General features: G+C 41.6%; 1 protein-coding gene across 1 annotated transcript; it reads right to left on the bottom strand.

Moving 5' to 3' along the window:
- Positions 1-8754: 8754 nt before the first annotated feature.
- TRIML1 (tripartite motif family like 1) lies at positions 8755-14437 on the bottom strand. Its single transcript, XM_027123031.1, has 6 exons — positions 14030-14437; positions 13694-13789; positions 11943-12173; positions 10903-10925; positions 10634-10731; positions 8755-9305 (listed from the first exon to the last, which is right to left on the bottom strand). Exons 1-6 carry the CDS (start codon positions 14435-14437, stop codon positions 8755-8757), a joined length of 1407 nt encoding a protein of 468 aa, XP_026978832.1.
- Between the last annotated feature and the right edge of the window lie 236 nt (positions 14438-14673).

Raw genomic sequence — 14673 nt, 5'->3', positions numbered from 1 at the left:
TTATTCGCTTTTAATTCCCGCGGACGGTGATTTAAGAGTCCGTACCATACGCCCCAAGAAACACAAGTCTGAGAAGATGCATGCAGATAAGGAAGCCACTCCAGCCTTCGGTTAACAATGTCGTACTGAACACTAAATATCTGTTAAGACAGTAGATCTCGTGTGTTCTTACCACAATAAAATAAATAGGGAAAGAAAAAAAGGATCGTTTTTACAAGGGATCTTTTTATAAGATAATGCATGGAAACTTTTAATTTAACCACTTAGAAAATATAAAGCATGGTTTTACTACAAAAAAAAAAAGAGGGAAATATAAAAAGAAAGAAGAGAGAGAGAAAGAAAGGAGGGAGTGAAGGAAGGCAGGCAAGAAGGAAGACAGGAAGGGAGGGAGACAGGCCTTTGTCCCAGGGCATTCCCGACAACACAGAGGACCTACCTATTGTCTCCAGGGCGTTCCCTAAAACACAGAGGACCTACCTGTTGTCCCAGGGCATTCCTTAAAACACAGAGGACCTACCTGTTGTCTCCAGGGCATTCCCTACAACACAGAGGACCTACCTGTTGTCTCCAGGGTGTTCCCTAAAACACAGAGGACCTACCTGTTGTCTCCAGGGTGTTCCCTAAAACACAGAGGACCTACCTGTTGTCTCCAGGGCATTCCCTACAACACAGAGGACCTACCTGCCAAACTCCACTCAGCATCTTCTCGTGCTCGTGGGAACCCAGCCTGCAATAAGAGGCAGCCACTTTTTCGAAAGTTTTTATTGAAGTACAATTTACACACAGAAATTGAATATATAAATTTCCAGCTCGATGTATTTTCACAAACTGAATATGAGGTGTAATCAGATAAGCACAGAACATTTCCAGCACCACCAAAGAGACAATACTTCTAACACTTCTAGACAATACTTCTAATAAATACTTTTTTAAATGTCTAATAAAATGTTCACTGAGTGTTAACAGTCCTTTAGATGTATGACAAGGGAAGAAAGAAAGGAGCAATCTGACATTATTTCCTAAGATGGTGTGCAGAGCTCAAACAAACAACAAAAGATTTAGACTTTAAATACAAAATCTAGAATATTGTATAGCATGGTTTTCAATATGTATATTGCTTAAAACTGATTTTGAAAGATGCTCATTAATACAAAAAGACTAGTTGTGGGCTTTCCTGGTGGCGCAGTGGTTGAGAATCTGCCTGCCAATGCAGGGGACATGGGTTCGAGCCCTGGTCTGGGAAGATCCCACATGCCGTGGAGCAACTGGGCCCATGAGCCACAACTACCGATCCTGCATGTCTGGAGCCTGTGCTCCACAACGAGAGAGGCCGCGACAGTGAGAGGCCTGCGCACCGCGATGAAGAGTGGCCCCCGCTCGCCGCAACTAGAGAAAGCCCTCGCACAGAAACGAAGACCCAACACAGCCCAAAATAAATAAATAAATAAAATTAAATTTAAAAAAAAAAGACTAGTTGTAAAATAGCTACAATGTATATAAAAGTGGCATGACTCCTTCCAGTTTAGCCTTCAGAGGGTCTCCTGGATTCTTCTGTAGGAAAATGATGTGTGTTGGGACAGTATCACTGCACATCAGTCTGGTCCTGCTTTATGTGTTTTCCAAGCTCTTCTCTCTCATCCTTTACCTCAGGACCATTTCCCTCCCTGGCAGAAACCGAGTCCAGTAGACCCCCCGGTGAGATTCTCTTCTCAAAACAGGTTTACAGAGCCCGCTTTTCATTTCTGAGAAACTAGATAATTGGAAGACAAGGAGAATTGAGAGAAGGTAGAGTTACTTGAAAGGGAGGGCACGATGTGAAGGGTCAAGGAGAGACTCTGAAGACAAACTAAGCTCCTTCCAGGGCTCTTCCTACACCACACCCTCCTCACCACACATCACGTACATACACACACACATTCCACCACACATGCCACACACACATCACACAAAACACATACCATGTATCACATATCACACACACTACCACAACACACCGCATACACACACACACCCCACACACATTCATACTCCTCACCTAGTGGATAATGTGCCTTGGCCCGACACCCTGGACATTTGTTTCCCATCTGGATGGAGGGCAGGAGACTCAGATGCTGTGTGAAGCAAGGCTGTCTCCCACCAAAATGAAATCTGATTAAATTGGTGGCGGAAAAATTTCCTTTTGAACCAAGAAGTTGTGGATCCACCATCACTGTTAAAAACACAGCCCAGAAAAAAAATATCAGTTTTGAATGTTGCTACTTATAATTTATAAGAGTTTACTATTTGAATCATGAACTGGAAGAAAAAGGATCAAGGAGGCTAATAAAAGGCAATATTTAAAATACTCAAGACTTAAAAAAAATCTTCCTAACAGATAAAGAATGAGGATTAGAATTAGGAATTCAAAAGGATGAACATTAATGCTTTGAGGCCATCACAAAACTAGATGTAGAGGTTCCATCAAGGACGGAAACCAGGACCGTGAAGGCAGGAATGAGAGTAGGAGAAGGCATATTCTGAACTCAGATATAAGTTCATGGTCAGAACTGTGAGAAACAGAACCACAGATCGCAGTATTCAAACATGCAAAGAGTCCGGCTAACACAGATGCCAAAGCTTAGTAAGGAACTGTTGGTAATTCACATGAATTGAGTAGTTATACCTTAAAGTAGGTAGTGCTCTAAGTAGGTAATAAGGCACCAGAATATTGATTATCTTGCCATGAGCAGTGCAGTTAGTAAGTAGTAGAGCCAGGATTTGAACCCAGGAGATCTGGCTTTACTGCCTTTGCACTTCATCTTGCATCTGGCTAACCCAGAGGCAGATATGCTATGAAACTAGTCAAACTTAAGTTTCAAGATCCTTATTCGTTTGAGACCCTCTAAGATCCTGGACCTAATGTTTTACTTTGTAATTTTTTATTCTTTTTCTTGACAAGGACTCTCCTCATTTGTATAAGCTTCAGGCCTCACAAAACCTGGTTCCTTCCTGCTGGCTCTCAGTAAGAAAGCTATCACAGGACATCCGGATAAGTAATACGTCTCCTTATATGTATGATCTCCTATGGTGGGGGGAGGGGGCAGTGCTTTCCTACCTTTCTCACGCCGGGGCACACATCTAACATGTTTTTATAAGGCAGTAGAAGGAGGAAGAGGTTAACGAAAATGTCAGAAGTGGAGACCAATTAAAATAAAGAGGTTTATTTGGGGTATGTTCAAGAAGCACTTGAATTGTGTTCCACCTGACTACAAAATGGGGGGAGCTTATAAAGGCAAAAAACTGCAAGGTTACATATTGTTTGTCAAGAATTAAGATTGGGGACTTCCCTGGTGGCACAGTGGTTGAGAATCCGCCTGCCAATGCAGGGGACATGGGTTCGAACCCTGGTCCGGGTAGATCCCACATGCTGCGGAGCAACTAAGCCCATGAGCCACAACTACTGAGCCTGCGCTCTAGAGCCCGCGAGCCACAACTACTGAAGCCCACGCGCCTAGAGCCCGTGCTCCGCAACAAGAGAAGCCACCGCAATGAGAAGCCCGCTCACCGCAACGAAGAGCAGCCCCCGCTCACCACAACTAGAGAAAAGCCCGTGCGCAACAACGAAGACCCAACGCAGCCAAAAATAAATAAATAAATTTATTTTTTTAAAAAATAGAATTAAGATTGGAGCTGGCAAGAAGTAAGGGTGCTTGTTTAGCAGGATTGGTTGAGGTTCCAAATGATTAGTTGGGAGCGGGGAACTTTGAAACTACAAGGTTGCAGCTGGCAACTGCTAGCAGATTTTGTTTTAAAAATGGCTGGTGGTGTTCTTTGATACAGTTGAGAAAATTCAAGTTCTCAGCGATGCAGGAAAGTGTGTGAAGCACATCCACGTGGCCACCTGGCTCCATTTTGGATGCCTAAACCGAGGTTGCTACAATTTGATTTTTAAATGATCTTAAGTATGTCATCAGGTTCACAGCTGGTGGTAACCACCCTAAGTCCCAGCCAGAGGCTAATAGGATCAAGATTTTAGGGGACCTCTAAGCCCTTGAGTACCACTGAATGAGGTGCCATGGTTGAATAAGGCTACATAGCTCATTCCTCTAGGTTCAGTACTTCAAGTGCTAGCAGAGCTAATGATAGGAATGTTCATACCGTGTCCTAGGAGCCCAGAGCAAAGGTGTGAGATTGTCAGGTTTGGAGGAATGAGAGTGAGATTACCACTTTATAATAGTTTTTATTTTTGTTTATCTCCTATTTATTATAGTAATTTTTAATTGGGTAATGAGATGCTCACAAGTGTGAAGAGCAAAAGGACTTCCATGAATGATAACAAAATGATCCATAGGGTTTTTTTTTTTTTTCTCCAACTGAATTTTGTGTTAATACTTTTCCCCCTTAAATAGTAACACCTACCTTGGAAGTATTTCAGAGATTTTGGTGCCAGTGTTTTCCATATTCCACACAAGCATGCTATGGCTTTTCTGTCCCCTTTCTGACAAATTGCAAAATGGAGTCTCTAAAGGGACGGGGTGAGGCTGACAAAAATTCATCATGCACCATGGATTATTTGTTTCTCGGTGTTCTCACCTAATTATCACAATGAGTGGTATTTCCCAAATTTTTGAGAAGAGGAAAAGTAAGGCTATGAGACTTACAACAACTTGCAGAAGTTGAAACATTACTTTGTGGTGAAGTTCAGTCCTCCAGCCAAGGGCTGCCTGATTTCAAAGCCCAAGCACCGTTCCCCAATTCCTCCCAGGACTGGGTTTTTTTGGCATACATACAGTGCTTCTGGCAAGACCATAGGGCAGAGGAAAACATGTTCACTTGTCTTAAAGCTGTGTGTCTTCAACTTCAGTGTGGAAATGCCAGTGAGTAAGACATCCTGGACTCCCTGTAGTACACATTAAACTTTTGTAGCGGGATGTATGACCTTCAGACATGTGCCCGCAGGATCCACAGGCAGCTTTCCAACCTGCAGAGAGATACTTGCGGAATAATTAGAAATGTACCCAGAGGTTTATGTACATGTACATTCATCACAGTGTCGTTTATAATAACTACAAATGGAAAACAATTTAAAATGTCCCACAGTAGGGGAATTATTAAGTAAATTAGGGACATTCATATGATAAAATATTACTCCCATTAGGAATTATATTTTCCAAAACAATTACTTTTAATACACGATCCTATATTATTTCTGGATGCTGGAAGATGGAAAAACAGCTGTAAAGAACATTACAAGACTAATTGGGAATTCTTTAATTAGACTATTTATTAGATATCATTAAATAATATTTATTGAATGTATATTTATTTATTTATTTATTTATTTTTGTGATATGCGGGCCTCTCACTGTTGTGGCCTCTCCCGTTGCGGAGCACGGGCTCTGGACGCGCAGGCTCAGCAGCCATGGCTCACGGGCCCAGCCGCTCTGCGGCATGTGGGATCTCCCCAGACCGGGGCACGAACCTGCGTCCCCTGCATCGGCAGGCGGACTCTCAACCACTGTGCCACCAGGGAAGCCCTGAATATATTTTTTTATATAATAAATGTAATTTAACAAAATGTACTAATTCTTAGAAGATACGTATGTATTTAAAGATAAAAAAGCTGTATTTTCAAGAAATATCTAATGATGAGAAGGAAGTTCACAATATATATAATTTAAGGTAATTAATTTTCATTTTGCTTAAAATATACATAGAAAAAAATTTAGAAAGATACACACCAAAACATAACATAGGTTATATGTGTAGTGAGATTACATCCAACTTTTATTTTATTTTTTGTACATTTCCACATTTTTCTTTTTTCCTACTGTGACCTATTATATTTTGTTCCCACTCCTCCAAGGTATAAGCACAGGGAGAAATCTAAGACTAGGGAGAGGCTGATTGGGCACATCATTGAGTTAAATTATTGCAGGAGGGCCTTGTAAATAATCCAAAGTAAGATAAGGTACCAATAAGCTCAAAGAATAACAGGTCAAAATTATGTCATGGGAGGGGGAGGGATAACTAGAGCAGGAGGGTCGATAAAGACCTGATTTGAAGAATGGAGTTTTATTGGTAAATCAGATTTCAGGGCAAGATATGTATAATATTTTATTTTTAAGGTACTCTAAGGAAAACAAAGAAAAAAATTTTAAAGGTAATCAAACTGCAGTCCTGCATGGAATCCTATGTGATGTCCTCCAACCTCAAGACCAGACTGTCCCCTCTCCTCCAGCCAGCTGTGGAGAGGTTGGGAAGGAAATGGCAATGATTCTGGATTCCATTTGGTAATGTTCACTACAAGAGGCTACCAGTGACTTGCCATCTCCTGGGGAAATTGTCCATTCAGGAAAGGGTGGAAGAGAGAGATTTGGGAAGGAGAGGGGGAGTTAATGGGGGAATAAAAGGGATGGCTTGAGTGATGGTTAGCAGGTTCCTTGTGGGACACCATTCATGTTGAAGGGAATGTCTTTGTCAAATGTTCTGTCTGAGGCAGTGAGACCCACACCCTTGAACAGTGCAAGGGGATGCATTTGCCAAGCAAGGGAGCACTTCTTTCAATGTTTCATTCTGGCCACTCTTACTCCCATCCTTACCACCACGTCTGCTTGACTTGGAATTTGTATCTAGGAACCCTGGGTGAAAATTTTCTTGCACCTTTTACATAGTTATTTATGCAAACCCAGAAGAGTAAGAATAATATAGATTTAATCTTCCCCCCGCACTCAATCAGTGGCAGTCCCAGTGTAGATAATCATACAGCCAAGATCCACTCAGGATGACTTTCCCAGAGGGAAAAAATATGCTGGTTTCCTCAGCAATACCGACCCCTCTGGGACAAAGAGAATAAATAAATAAATAAATAAATATAAGGGCTATCACCAGGATTATACTACAGTTAAATGTAATGTACACTAAATTAAAATGTATTACTTTTATATTCATTTATCAAAATTTTTAAAAATTCAATTTTTTTTTGTAATTGATGACAATATATTCAAATATGCTTGGTGTTTGCTATTTATAATTTACTTCTTAGCTTTTTGAGATGATAAATCAAGAAATAAGGGCTTCCCTGGTGGCGCAGTGGTTGAGAGTCCGCCTGCCGATGCAGGGGACATGGGTTCGTGCCCCGGTCGGGGAAGATCCCACATGCAGCAGAGCGGCTGGGCCTGTGAGCCATGGCCGCTGAGCCTGCGCATCCGGAGCCCATGCTCCGCAACGGGAGAGGCCACAACAGTGAGAGGCCCACGTACCGCAAAAAAAAAAAAAAAAAAAAGAAATAAAATTCAGTAAAATGAAAAATAGGAAGCAGCCACAAATTATCTGAAAAGGATGTGACTGGCTCACCTCCTCCACAATTCTCTGAGTATATGTGATGTCAGGGTGAAAATGCAAGTAGGGAACTCAAAGAACAGAAGAGGGCATTATCTGGGATTTAAAGTCTAGTTCATGTCTGCTCCCTACCTTTGAGGGCACAAGATTAAAATGTATAAGGTTGAAAGACAAAGCAGATCTAGATTAATAAGAAGGGTGAACAGAGACCCTAAAGTAAACCCAGTTACTGACCTCCTTCTATGATTTTCTATTGCTGATTAAGAGGTTCAGTTATCAACCTTTCCTCACTTCTCTAATTTACAAACTAAAACCTGTGATCAATTTTTTCTTAATAATTTTGCAGTCACACATGGGTTAAATCCATCAGTTTTCTTGTCAGAGACTGAAAATACTGACACTAACTTATCTGAGTAGGTAGAGAAGGGGAAGAGGTGCCCTCTGTGACTGGTGACATCCTGCAAATGAGAGCAAGAAGGAAGAAATTAAAGAAAAAGAAAAAGAAAAAAAAAACCCTGGAAGGACAGAGCACTAAGAATGAGGAGCCTGAGTAAGACCAGCCGAAAGAAGCATCTTCGCTCAGTCACTACCCCCTTCCTAAACCCTGGCATGTTGGGATAAAGAGTAGGCTTGATCTGGTCTTACAGAGATGAAAAGCCTTCTGCTCATAGCAAATAGCAAAAGCTCAGAAAATAACCTTATATAAAACTCAAAAAGTCACTCGGCATCCACAGCCTTGAAACATTTATTGGCTAGGGACTTTGCTCTGTCATCTTTGAACATATTAACAAACAACAAAAGGTTCCATCCTCTTGTGAATATGGTAACACGAATGCCACAATGATATTCACACATATCTTTGTAGTGTCTGAACACATAAGTCTTCCTGAGTACAAATACTCCAGGCCCCATGGGATGGGAAGAAAATCGACTTTTCAGAGGAGGCTGAGTCATGAGTGAAAAGGAGAACCCATACCTCCAGTCCCCTGGAGGAGCTGGGATTGCCCTGGCACACACAGCTTTGCACGTAGGACAAAGGCACATGCAAATAATAAAGTTTTTTAGAGTCAAATAAATAAATACACTTGAAGAAAAATGACATATATTTATAAAACTGGCCTATGAAAATGGGATTCTGGTCAATAGGAACTAGTTCTATCTATTTCAGTGATCAGCACATACAGGGGGCAGTCTAGATAATGAATTTGGTTAAAGACACAGGATATGATCAGCTTTCTCCTATTGGTATTAGAAGTTGATTGTCCAATTTGGCTGTTCATTGGGGGCTCAAGTTAATGGAAATTCTTGGGGGTTGGGGGTGGGCTTTCCTTTCAGATCACCTGATGTTAATAGTGTCAATGCATTAATCATCCTAATTAATAGTCACCTGTTGGTCTTAGACCTCATTCTCAGAGAAGGCTGAGGGAGCCTCCCTCAGACATGGTTATTCAGTGAGCAGATGGTAAGAGGGCCAGTGTTTGCCCCTTCATTTGGGAAACAAGGGGAGATGATGGGCCTGAGAGTCTCTTGGAAAGAGGCTGGAGGGAAACTGTAGATAAGGGACTCATCTGTCACACTGTAGAATGCTATGTGTCTGGACTCATAGTCTAAGAAAACACCAACCTTATGCACTGGCTCTCTAACATGTTGGCCTTTCAAAGGTGATGAGACCCAAAGACTATAATCATCTCCAATTTTTAAGCCTGTAAGTGAGAAGAGGTCCCCTGGAGGCTTGGGGAGATTCCCCTTTCTGCTCACTGAGTCCTTGCAGATGCCCACCTCCCACTCAGTCTTGTTGCCCACTTCCACCTCCCAGTAGTGTCTCCCGCAGGTGAAGATCTGAGCCCCCAGCACCGTTGCAGATTGGTCAAATATTTCGGGGTTGTCAGGCAACTGCTGTCGGGTTCCTCCATGTTTCACACTTTTCAGATCCTCAGACAAGACAAGATAGGCGTTGGCCGTGGCTGGATCTAGAGTTATATCTGCTGCAAGAGAGAAAAAGAATGAATCCTCATTTGCATTCTAGAAAACCCTCTTATGTATGTGGAATTGAAATTAAGGTCTTAGTATCTAGTCCTATTTTTTAAAACTTAATTTAGGTGAATGTGGTGGGTAGTGTCTCGGAGCCCCTTTTAGTGCTTTACAAAACACAAGAGAGTGAATCTCTAAAAGGAAACCAAAGAGAGTCATGTCAAGAGTGATATTGGATCTCTGATAATGGAATGGAGGTAGTTCTGTTTATAAGACAGTTTTAGAACTAGGAGCTATTTATCCACACAGGTCATATCTTTTGTCATTTGTATTTGCTTTAGCCAAGGTTGGTTATGGTTCTTCAGTTGGGGTGGGAGAGAAATATAGTTATCACTTACTGAACTTCTACTTAGGTGCCAGGCATTTTCTGTACATTATCCCATTTAATTATGGCAAGTATTATTATCTTTTTTCCATTTTCATAAAAGAAAAAACTGAGGCTCATAAAGGTTAGGAAATGGGGCCAAGATGACAAAGTTACTGAGTGTTTGAATAGCAGCTCCTAATCAGCATTTTTCATTACGTCATGCTTAAGTGCAACTTCTTATGAGTTAGTGCAACCACCAGTGACCATTTGATGAAACACATTTTGAACCACTGAGAGAGCTCCTCTCCCAGACTCCTGGGAGGAACTTTCATTGATTATCCAGACAAGATTAGGCACCTCATCATACCATTTCATACTTTTATTTATAGATCAAATCCCAATCACTAATTCTTTCTTTAATATCATTCTCCTCAATCTCACTGTAAGTTCTACAGAAGCAAAGGCAAGTCTGTCTTATTCATCATTGTAAGTACACTCAGAGACTGATAGCACAGTACCTACTATAGCACATAGTAGGCACTTCTCATATATCTGTTGAGTCCAAAGTCTATTAGGCCTTCTTCTGAAGGTCAGATTGTCAACAAGATAAAAGGTGAAAACTAATGCTGACCTCTCTAGATGTTGGCCAGCCTAAATATTTAGAGCATTTTAAAAGAACATTCTTTGAATGTTCCCTCACTGAGATTTAAGAGTTTAAATCAGCTTTTATCCTGACAAGAACAAAGGTAGAAATGCAGAAACCCCTGAGGAGGTATGTGTACGTGTGCATGTGCAAGGCAATGGGATGAACAAAACAACAATGAAAACAAAGGTAAGAGCAGAACTCAGACAGAAAACAAAACCAGATCAAACATCAATCAAGTCCCGGTGCTTCTGTCTGTTCCGGCAGGGATGGTCTGTGGCCCCCATTAACTCTGAAGACCCCTGGAGGTTCAAAACATCAGGCTGACTTACTGCTAAATTTTCTTAGCATCTCTCTCACTCCAGTGATGTGGCACAGAGTCAGTTCTGTGGTGATGGCCTCTGGACACTGAAGCAAGAGTGGCTCACTCCTACAGGAGGGCAGAGAGTCACTCAGTCTCCTCTGAGCAGACCGCATGACCTGCTCCAACTTGAGAATCCAGCTCATTTTGCCCCAACAGCATGGACACTCTCATCCACACTCTGATAACCTATTGCATCAACACCACACCCCAATAACTGAACACAGAATTGAAACCTACCTTTCCAGTATTCCTCTTACATTCTAAGGGTATAAAAGAAAGAAGGTTAGTTTTTGTGCACTTTGATCACTAGCAAAGACTGAATCTGTTTTGGATACAGTCCTTTGCAAATTTTGCAGAATCCCCTTCCCGTGGCTCTAGAACACCTTGAGTGGGAGAGCATATGGTAGAAAAAAACCCAAACTTCTAGGGGTGAGCTCTTTTGAACGCGAGATGGTTCTCCCAATGACTAGAGATCTCTTTTTCTCATACTGTCACTTTGTTTAGAGAATCTATTGCTGAGAAAGGAGCCAAACTATTGGCTTCATTATCCAATGCCTCCAGGAGGTAGAGATAAGAAAGGAAAGTAGCCCAGTGAGAGCTGAAACTACACCTGTGTACAGTTGGACTGGGTTGTTGGGAAGGCACCAAATTAAATAACATTCTGTGGAGCCAGTCTAGGAAAGAGACATGAAGCTGGAACATAGCTTAGTTTAAGAAGGTCCCAGAGAATGCAGTAGTAGCCTAGGAAGGCAGTAGAGCAAAGATGGTGAGGATTTGGGGCTCCGTATACACAGAATACCTGGGTTCTATCACCTACTAGCTATTTGACAGGCAAACTATCTAACTGCCATAGGTCTGAATTATTAAACAATTGCTACTATTAACCCATTTTGTAGATAACAATCACCTGTTGTAAATATCATAATAGTATTTAACTTTATCAGGTCTTTTTGAGGATGTGATTTAATGTGCCCAACACCCAGTAAATGTTCATTAAACTTAAATTTTTTATTTGGCAAAGCTGAGGTTGCAGCAAGGCAGGCGCAAAAAAATATTGGAGTCATCATTTAACTTGGTTCGGATGTATATTCCTCAGTGTTTTTCCTCCTCTTCAAGACTTTATTTATACTATATAGAACGCTCATTCTTTAGGAAAACTTTTTGGCGGGCCAGAATTTAATTTTTCAGGTAAATAAGGAAAAGTTTATTTGGTATGACTTGAAATATGATAGGGGACTACATGTGTTTTCTTCCATGAATTTCTCCAATGTTCTTACCTCAAATGACTCTATGATCGAGTTCTGACACATGGACTCTATCTGTCCAATTGTTTTGCTCAGGCTTTGAATTCGCTGGGTCAGCTTGATCTCATGGTCCCTCAGTCTCCTCAGGTTCTCTCTTTCCTCCGTTTCCAGTAGCTGGAGCTGCAGCTGCTCCTCCTCCTTCAGGAACTGGTGCATTTTTGCATATTCTGACACAACAACTTGTTTACAGGTCTTTGTCTCTTCCTGCCATCACGCGTGTGTAAACACACACACACATGAACAATATAATAAAGTTAGTAACAGAAACACTTATGCAGATTTTTAATCCTTACAAAGTTCAAGAGTTCCATTGTGACAATTCTTGAAACCTGACACATAACACATACAGTCTATTGACTAGCTGGGTGGATAGTTTGATATTTTAGAAGATGTGTGTACTGTAGCTATAGTAGCAAAGAAAACCAAAATTTCTACTCCTAGGAGGCTGTCATTCTACTGGGAACAATGAAAAGTAAACAGTCAAGTAAAAATATAATAGATGGTGATCAGTACCATTATTTTTGAAAAGTAAAGCAAAATAGGGCTTCCCTGGTGGCGCAGTGGTTGGGAGTCCGCCTGCCGATGCCGGGGACGCAGGTTCGTGCCCCGGTCCGGGAAGATCCCACATGATGCAGAGTGGCTAGGCCCGTGAGCCATGGCCGCTGAGCCTGCGCGTCCGGAGCCTGTGCTCCGCAATGGGAGAGGCCACAACAGTGAGAGGTCCGCGTACCACACACACACACAAAAAAGTAAAGCAAAATAAAGTAAGGAAAAAAATTAGGGGAGGGACTTCCCTGGTGGTGCAGCAGTTAGGATTTCGCACTCCCAATGCAGGGGGCCCAGGTTTGATCCCTCATCAGGGAAATAGATCCCACATGCATGCTGCAGCTAAGAGTTTGCATGCCACAACTAAGGAGCCTGAGAGCTGCAACTAAGGAGCCCACTGGCTGCAACTAAGGAGCACACGTGCCTCAATTAAGACCCAGTGCAACCAAAGAAATAAAACTTTTTTAAATAAATAAATAAATAATAAATAAATAGGGTAACTGCTTAGTTCTTTAAAAAAAATAGGGGAAAAAACATGCATTCATTTATTCAACAAATATTTATTCAATGAAGTAGGCAATGGATCACATACTAGGACTAGAAATGATCATCACAAATACTCCCATGTAAGAACTCAAAGATTATTGGAATAATCAGATACATGCTTATTTTTTTGATATTTAATAAAACATTTAATTCTGTGCTTTGCTAGACAGCTCAAATTCTGATCTGTGACTAACCTCAAGCTTTTGTTCAGGTGTTCTAATCCACACTACTATTTTGCTTTAATTTCCCTTCTGTTTATTTCTTTTTTATCTGCCCTTTTTCCCCAAAAGGATTTGAGATGTTCCTTTTTCTGTCAACTTCCATTCTATGTTATATGTCTTTAACTTGTATATTTAATAATTATAATCAGAGCAGAAATAAAGGTAGCCACCATGTGGTATAGGTACACCAAGAAGGGAGAAATAAGCCAGCCTGGGGATGGGAGAATTTGAGATGAGTCTTGAGATCCCCAGATGGACAAGCAGAGGTGGGCAGCCCAAAGCAAGGATACTCCATGTTATAGGACTGGGACTGGAAAATTTTGTCATTTTCCCCTTGGTATTTCACGACATGTCCCTTTAGTCCTCCTCATAGAATCACATACAAGATGCAAAAGTGAACCAGATACTGACCTTACACAATATCACTCTCTCCTTCTCATGGGTTAATATAACCTGAGTTTCATTTTTCTTTTTACGCAAAATATTTAGGATTTCCTGGAGTTTCTCCTGCAATAGAAACAAACTCTGTGGCAAATGAGCAGAGCACCAGGTCATGAAGGAGTCTTGAGGACCAGGTACAAGATGACTGAGACTCTAGATCAAAGGGTGAAGCAGGACCCACACCAAATTTGTGGTCTGGTGCCTGGAGATTAGCACCCATGAATGTCACCCATAGAAAATATTATGGGAATTAAGCGATGGAACCTGATTTGTGTTCTGAAATTTATATCAAGCAGCCAATCTTGCTTTATGATGCTCCTCAGCCTCATTGAAGAGATTCATTCTGTTTATTCCATGACCTTGGGTTGAGGAATCCTTTACACCCTGCTCATCATCAGACAACACCTTAGCGGCAGCTAGCATTCTCTCATAGCTGCCTTGGTTGCCCTCACTCTGCAGCACCTGGGATCTGAGCTGCTTGCTGATGCCAACCAGCCTCCCCAGATGCTCATTGGGCTGGAAATGTGGGATCTCCAAGGTCCTCCAGCACTCAGGACAAGATAAAGGAGTGTTATGTTCCTCCCAGCTTCTCAGGAGACACACCAGACAAAAGCTGTGCCAACACTCGGTGGTCACTGGGCCGGTGAAATAGTCCAAGCAGATGAAACAGGTCAGTTCCTCCCTGAGATTCTCCATCAAACCTGCTGTAGACATTTTCTCAAAGGACATCAGAGCAAGGTCACGCCTTTATTCTGGGATTAGAAAATCCTCCCTGAGAGTCTATTGTTTTGAGTAACAAGTGGGTAATCAGTTGCTATGGTGTTATTACATGAAATTCTTATTCTCCTCTGTGACTGATTTCACCAGTTGACACAAAACCAATTACGACTTAATGTGGAACCTCTACATACTGGGTTCATCATCAACCCCAAACTTTTGAGGAATCTCAT

The sequence above is a fragment of the Aethalodelphis obliquidens genome, unplaced genomic scaffold (assembly GCF_003676395.1).
Source record: "Aethalodelphis obliquidens isolate GAN/ISIS:26980383/991018 unplaced genomic scaffold, ASM367639v1 scaffold25, whole genome shotgun sequence".
In the NCBI taxonomy this organism is placed as follows: Eukaryota; Metazoa; Chordata; class Mammalia; order Artiodactyla; family Delphinidae; genus Aethalodelphis; species Aethalodelphis obliquidens.
This window is presented reverse-complemented; position numbering and strand designations above follow the sequence as displayed.